The 7,491-nt window shown below is 41.5% G+C and overlaps 1 protein-coding gene across 1 annotated transcript; it reads left to right on the plus strand.

Moving 5' to 3' along the window:
* The first annotated feature begins 4,346 nt into the window (after positions 1-4,346).
* On the plus strand, positions 4,347-5,485 carry LOC102028094 (somatostatin-like). Its single transcript, XM_005383599.1, has 2 exons — positions 4,347-4,535; positions 5,276-5,485. The coding sequence occupies exons 1-2, from the start codon at positions 4,347-4,349 to the stop codon at positions 5,483-5,485; spliced, it is 399 nt and encodes a 132-aa protein (XP_005383656.1).
* Positions 5,486-7,491: the final 2,006 nt, after the last annotated feature.

Raw genomic sequence — 7,491 nt, forward strand, 5'->3', positions numbered from 1 at the left:
AAAGAAAACCCGTACATTTAGCCACTATTTCAAACACATCAAATGCAACATATGCCAGAACAAAACAGGAATAAAAGGTTCCGTTAAAGAAATAACATAACCTTACAATCTTGCCATTTTCTAACTTAGATTTGACAACATTTTAACAAAACTGTATAATAGACAAAGCATAAGCAACTATAAGCAACAGGCAAAAGCATAACAAAATTTGAAGCATAAAAATTTGTTACCTAAATGTGTCCCAATCCAGAGTTTGTAAAACAAAAGCAAACTCTTACCTCTGACTAAGGATCTTGGTAGGGATTTCCAAAATGATACAGGAAAATAAAAACTTCCAACCTGAATGATATGTGGGATGAGTTTGTGTTCTCCAAAATCCAAGAATGAATTTTGGGAACAATGGAGGTTAAGAGCAGAATATATTTATTGAGGGAAAGAAAGCTTCAGACCAAGACCAGGACAGAAGGGGGGCCCAAATGGTTTACCCAAAACTGTTTTTTCTAGGGACTTTATAGAGCAAAACAACAATGTGAGGGAAAAATCTATGATCAGCCAGTAAGAACTGTTCAGGTAGAATTGATTTAATTGGCATCAAATGGGGAAGCAAGTCATGCAGCAAGCTGGCATGAATGCAGAACAGGGGATTTTCCAGTAAGGGGTTGGGTCAGGGATTCTTCAAAGTGATTGCTACATATTTAGAATGTCAATTCCAGATGTCCATCCCTTGGGAAGTAAGAGGGTGTGTTTCTTTAGTCTTCTGTCTTGAGTTCTGGTTCACAGTTATCTTATCTTGTCTGTCCTGTTGGCTCCTTCCAGGGCCTAGCACTGTCTGACTGCCTATAATATTTCTATCTGTCTCAACTGTCTGTAACAGAAGGAAGCACAAAGATGACCTGTTGAGGTTTTATGTTTGCAAATGAGGAAACTAAGGAGAGAGAGGATGTTCCATAGCTAGTTGTGGCAGAACCAAGCTAGATTTCAGATGCCTCTGCCTGTAGATACTTTCTTCTTTTCTGCATTCTTAGTAGGGGGCATAAAGTCTGCTCACAAATTTTTATTGTTTCTTACCTTTAAAAAGTTACTACTCATTGTACTGACATCTAATCACCTCAGATTGCTCAACTAGGTATCTCTGGTGTCTCTGAGTCAGAGGTCAATGAAACATTCTAAGGCGGAGTGACATTCTCCGTTGGTTATACTAGTTCCTGGTGGAGTGCCCTGGTTTATTTCCCCAATAATAAGAATTTATTTATTTCATTAGTACATGTGTGTGATACATAATGATACACATTTATCAAGGAGAAATCTACATGTACAAATCACATCCTCAACCTATTTACTTCCCATTTCCTCACTCCCCTCTCACTGTATCCCTAGATCCCTTTCTCATCTGCAAGATGCCAACAAGGTGGCCCCGCACTAGACACTCATCTTTTCAGGTCCTCAGCCTCCTCCTGTGAGATGAGAGTCTCATCCTCAAAGTGCTGGGTGACAGAGTGGTTTGTGACCCATGAAAGGCTGCACAGGATGGAAGGAGGTGATTCCTGGTGACTATGGTCTGGGAAATAGGGTTCCCAGTACAACCCAATTTATTCTTCTATTTGGAACAGAAGTGCTTGGGGTTAACTGCACAGAAGGCAGGCTGGAGATGCTGAAGAGCTTTAATGCTAAGCCAAGCAATGTGCTAAAACTGAGCAGAGAAATCTTAAAACCCAGGAGAGTCGAAGGGGTAATTGTTGATTTCTTTTGTCCTGCTCCCTTCTTTTGAATGGATCTTAGATTCATAACAACCCAAGGAGTATAAAACAAAAACAAACCCCAGAAATCAGCTCTTCTACAGTCACAGCAGTTCAGAAGGGTCTTGAGAACTCAGACTCAGTGTCCTGAGGAGGCACTTAACCAGAGATCAGGAGCCTCCTCTGAGAGATGCAGCTGAGGAGAGAGGAGGAAAGGGAAGGAGGATGACAAGAGGGGACACAGAAGCAGAGATTGAGATGGATGAGGACTCAGCAAGGCAGAAAGGAGGAAGTTGTAGAGAGAATGCAGGAAGGAACCATCGGATCACAGCAGACTGAAGTTGGAGAAGAGCTAAGGCATTCCAGGGAAAAGAGCCAAGAGGTGAAGGAGAAGATAAAAGAAACATTACATGAGGGAGATTCTGAGAGAGAAATTTATAAAAAGCTTAGGGGAAAAAAAAGCAGAGAGGAGAAGAAGTGTGGAGGAGAAAGAGGACTAGGAAAGGAGAGAGACAGGGCCTGGGGGAGGGAGGAATGAGAGAGGGAGGAGTGTGGAGGGAGAGAGCTAGGGAGGGAGGGATGGAGGGAGGAGGAGTTGGAGGCAGGGAAGAGAGATACCAGACCAAACAAGCAGAGAGCCTATTTGAGGAAACCTCTCCTTTCCTGCTCTAGGAAGCCTCCAAGGACCAAAGTTTGGATAAGGGAGGGAGAGCATTTGGAGGTGCCTCAGGACACTTAGGCTGGTATAATTACACTCTGGGTCTCCAGTCAAGGGCCAGGCAAGATTCTAGGATCTATAGAGCTATAACTTATATTGCCAGGGTTGGAGTACAAGACTGTAGATTTGTGCTCTCTCAGACTATTCTGAGAGTGACTTTGTAATGCCATACTATGTGCTTAACCTTGTCTAGAATTCAAAGCCTTGGAAGGTTCAACACTCTTTACTGTGCATTCTTTCCTACCCTGATCTTACAGACATCAGAGGAGATAATGACGAATATCCAAGCTACCCAGGGCCCCTCCCAAGTTTTCCCACTGCTTAGCACTCCGGTTTGCATATAAATATTGAGGATATTCTAAGTTATGTTGCGTACCTGATGACAGAATTTGACAGTTCTCAGCCTGCCATGATTTCTGGAGTTGTAGTATTATTTTAACCTAATATTGACTAGTTTGATACTTATAAAATTTAGCCCTTTATAAAAAGCAGGGGAGCGTGTGGAAGGGCCTGGAGATGTGACTGTTCTATGTCAAGAAATGAGCTGATCTTTCCTTGGTAAGAAACTGTTAGGAACAAACAAAGCTGTCAGAACTCTGATCTGGAGAGCAAGCACTCAATACAATAACAGCTGGAGACCTAAGTACTGTTTCTTAAACTTTCTCTGTGGCTGAGAGAAGAGAAGCCTGGATTTCCTAGTCTGCTGGTCCTTTACCCACGCACAGACACTCAATAGTTGTCACATATGGGGAGGAGCCTCCTGGACTTTGCTGCATCCATTTGTGGATTCCTGGTGAAACCCAAAACTGTTCTTTCTGGCCAAGATTCTGTTAGGAAGCTCAGAGTTGTGTGGAAATGACCCTGGCCTTGAGTGTGGAGCTTTACTCTTTGTAGTACGTGGTGTAGTATGTGAGCCAGAGCACTGTGCTCCTTATCTCTAAGGCTTAGTCATTCAGAGTATGAGATTTACTGGATGATTTCTGAGATGGCTTTCCAGTTCCAACTTTTTTTGGAGCAGAACAATATCAGTCTCTCTCTCTGTCTCTCTCTCTCTCTCTGTCTCTCTCTCTCTGTCTCTCTCTCTCTGTCTCTCTCTCTCTCTGTGTCCTTATGTCCTTATTTTTAATTTTTTGTCACAATAGAAAGGCAAATAGATTGGAAATCTCTCAAATTTCAAGAAAGAAACAGATTCTGAGAAAGGAAGAGCATGGGGATGGGGTACAAATGGCTTCCCCCTCATTACAGAGACATGTGAAGTTTTTTTAGAACCCATCACATCTCCTGGGGGCCTCTGTCCAGTATGGTCTATATAGAGGTAATGGCAGAGGAGTTGGTTCCCTCTGAAATCTGCTCTTGGAGGAACGATTTTCAACTTCACCAGCTCTACACCCATACAAATGCATTTCTTTCGTTTTTCTACAAAAGGTGAGCAGAATAAGTATAGCCCTTGCATACACTTATATATATGCATCTGTGTGTGATCACATATTCGCACCTACAGGCTGAATGTGTGAGCCTCTTTGTGCGTTTTGAGTGTGCACGTGTGCAAGCGAAACTGTGAAAGGTATATGTTGGTGGAACTGAGAGAAAATAAACGACTGTCTGTAGAGCGCGTCATGTGAAATGGTGCGTGCCTGTGTGTAGACATTTTTTAAGTAAACAATTTTAGATGTTGTCGCCTCCCCTCACTTCTGTGATTGATTTTGCAAGGCTGATAGTGTGTAAAAGCCCTGGGGGCACCTGCTAGCCTAAGGTCAGAGAGTTTAAAAGCAGGGGAGCCTGTGGAGAGCTCACTAGGCTCAGTAGGAGTCCTGAGTGGTTCTTGCTGCCTGCAGATCCTCATCTAGAGTTTGATCCACTGCTCTCCAGGTCAGCTTGCCGGCTCCGCGGACATGCTGTCCTGCCACCTCCGGTGCGTTCTGGCCGTGCTCTCCATCGCCCTGGCCCTGGACGGTGTCACTGGCGCCTTCTCTGAGGATGGACACAGCTGGTTTGTACGCATGTACAAGGCTTCTTCCGCGAACTATCGAATCTCCCAGTTTCTGCAGAAGTACTTGCTTGCTCCTGAAGGAAAGCGAAAGGTAAAAAAACTCCCTCCACGTCTTGTTTTCTCTCTCCTTCCTTCCCCAACATCCCTTTAGCAGTAACAGGTGTTTGGCTCGCTTAACGAGTTCCAGGCAACCAAACTTTCAGGAAAACTTTCAAAGTTTAGAATCCCTTCACCTGTAATTTTGCCGGGTGTGCGCAGTCGGTCACCCTTCAGGTGAGTTCTTCCCAGGCATTTAAGAAAATTGGGAAACCCAGGTCAAGTTGAGTACAAAGGGATGATAGCATCTACCCCGCTACTGCCCACCAGAGTCGCTGGCCCTGCTGCTGAAGCTTGGACCTCATCCAGGGCATGGTACAAGGGGTAACAGGCTTGCCAAGAGGACAAATATGCTTCGATTGTGTGAGGTACTTCTCCCCTTACATTTGTTTTGTGAAAACAGTAAGACTCATTGCACACCATAGCTCATGGTATGGAAACTAAGTTAAATTATTGGCACACCCCTCATCTTCGTAAAACTGCTTTTATCATCTATTTCTCTTTGTGCTTTTAATGCTTACAGGGTCAGAATACTCACAGAAACATTTGCGCATTCAAAGTATAGCAACTACCGGTATTATTTCTCATATTTGAACTGATTTTTAGGCGAATAAAATCTGCACAGCTGTGAAAGCTGGGTTTGGATTGTAATCAAAGCTGTTTTCCACAGAAGGTTTTCCTTTTCTTCTCTTCATTTTCTCTTCCTCTTCTCGTTCCCTCTCCTGCCCCACACAGGAAGTGTTAGACACCTTCTCGGCAGGGCTGCCTTGTAAAAACCAGAAAAAGAGTAGTGTGCTGGAACCTGAAGGTTTGTCCCAGGCTTCTGAACACAACGAGATGAGGCTGGAGCTGCAGAAATCTGTGAAGTCAAACCCGGCCACGGCACCACCAAAACGCAAGAAGGACTGCAAGAATTTCTACTGGAAGTCTTTAAGACCCTGTTAGCTTTATTAATTATTGTCTTCTACGTCAGTCCTCTGATTCCTGTCCTCCAGACCACCTTTCTCTTCCTTAATCCCTCACACCCTCAGCAAGACTCTTGCATTAGAAACTGAAGACTGTTAATATAAAATAAAATTCTATTGAAATTATTGAAAGCAAGAATTTGGAGACTTAGTGAGTAAATATTTTTTTTCAATAATGTGAGAAGAATTTGAATTATGTTATTGGCAAACATGTTTGGGAGATGCATTTTCATTCTTACAGTCATCCATTTAAAATTCCCTGTGGTAATAAATGTTACACTTCAAGTGAAAAAACTTATAATTTCAGTTATTTCAAATTGAAATCCTTTCAAATAGTTCTATGTCAATTCAAATTTCAATTCAGTGGTAATTATTGGAAGGGTCGTCCTTAAACATCAATTACCTCTTATGCATATTTAAAATTATACGTTTAATTGTCAAAATGAGGATTAATATTTATGGGTAGACTGACTGACATGACCTAGACTGACAAATAAAATGGAATATGCTAAAAAATGGAAGGTTGAATTGACTTAGAAGTTGGGGAGAGAAGCTCTTTTAAATTACTAAAATAAATATTTTAGTCTATAAATTTTGTTTCCAGTTTGTGAAATTTTTCTTCAGAGATACTACTGGTTTTCTATCCTATTTTTCACTTTTACATCAACTAGAGGGCTCAGGAAACACTGATTTGGGACTGTCTTCCATACCATATAAGACATAGCTTTGTCCCATTTTGTTTTATTTTACATATGAAGATCTTAACTTTTATTTCTTATTCAGTTCATTTGAATTCCTCTTAGCTTTGATTTGCTGAGATAATCCAGTATTACAGCATATTCATTTTCAAACATTTTTCCTTCTTCCTCACATGTTTCAGGGATCCTCAGCAACCTATTATTCTCTTGAGGGTTGAGCTTGCCCAAGGCATTCGTCTTTGTAAAATCTCCAGTTGCTCCATCTGAAAATGGAATGCAAAAGAACCAATGCCTTAGAATTGTGCCTTAGAATTCATTAAGGTTATGTACCTGAAGATTTTAGCTCATAGTAAGCAGCTGGTAAGTGTTTGATGCTAACTCTAATTTTGTTTTTCCAGGTCATGTGCTTTCTAGCATCTCTGCTTTTCCCATATTTTGTCATTTCCTTGGGCCAAACCTAGATCAGCCCTCAAAACCCATTACATACGCCTCTTGTTCCATAAAATTCCTGTGTTGAGCTCTTACTTGAAATAATCTGCCTTCTCTGAGTAATCTGCATTTCTTCTATGGTGCTTATCATATTCCACTGTTTCTTTCATTTACATGAGTCTACATAAAAGATGTGGTGTTTGCATATGAACTTGTTTTGGATGAATGTATCTCCACCCAGTGTTTTACATCATCACAAGAATGAATGATCTCTGAACTTATAGTGTCAAGTGACACAAATCTGTACTTACTAGGTGACAACATTCTCCCTTAATGCTTTAGTTGGCATGGGAGAATGACATTAGTATCCATTGTCTGTAATGCTAGTGTGACACCAGCAAAATAGAACACATGATGATTATTTCAATAACAGTTGATACATCTGAGTAGCAGATGCTCTCCTTTTTAAAACTTCAGCCAGTCCGTTTCTCTAGAACTTTCTTACAATGCCTCAGGGAAGGTTCTTTGCTATCCAGCAATCATAGGGCTCCCAGTTCTAGAGAATCAAATTTACTAAATCTTTTCTCATATTTGTTTATTTCAAGATCATGGATATCTGTTTTTGACACTAACACAGTATCAGGTTAATAATATCCCGTGGTTATTGCAGGCTGATCAGGTCTGCAATCTCCCATATGAGTGTACAGTAAAAGCTATATAAAAGAGGTAAATGGAATCACTTCAGGGCTCCTGGAGGATCAAAGCCCTCTTCCAGAAATGAGATTCTCTCAAGGCTAAGACAAAGACCTTCTCTGGGGGGCCCATATTTATTTAGTTATCAGAAGAAGGGATGGGAATA

This window comes from Chinchilla lanigera, unplaced genomic scaffold (genome assembly GCF_000276665.1).
Source record: "Chinchilla lanigera isolate Chin_1 unplaced genomic scaffold, ChiLan1.0 scaffold00019, whole genome shotgun sequence".
Lineage (NCBI taxonomy): Eukaryota > Metazoa > Chordata > Mammalia > Rodentia > Chinchillidae > Chinchilla > Chinchilla lanigera.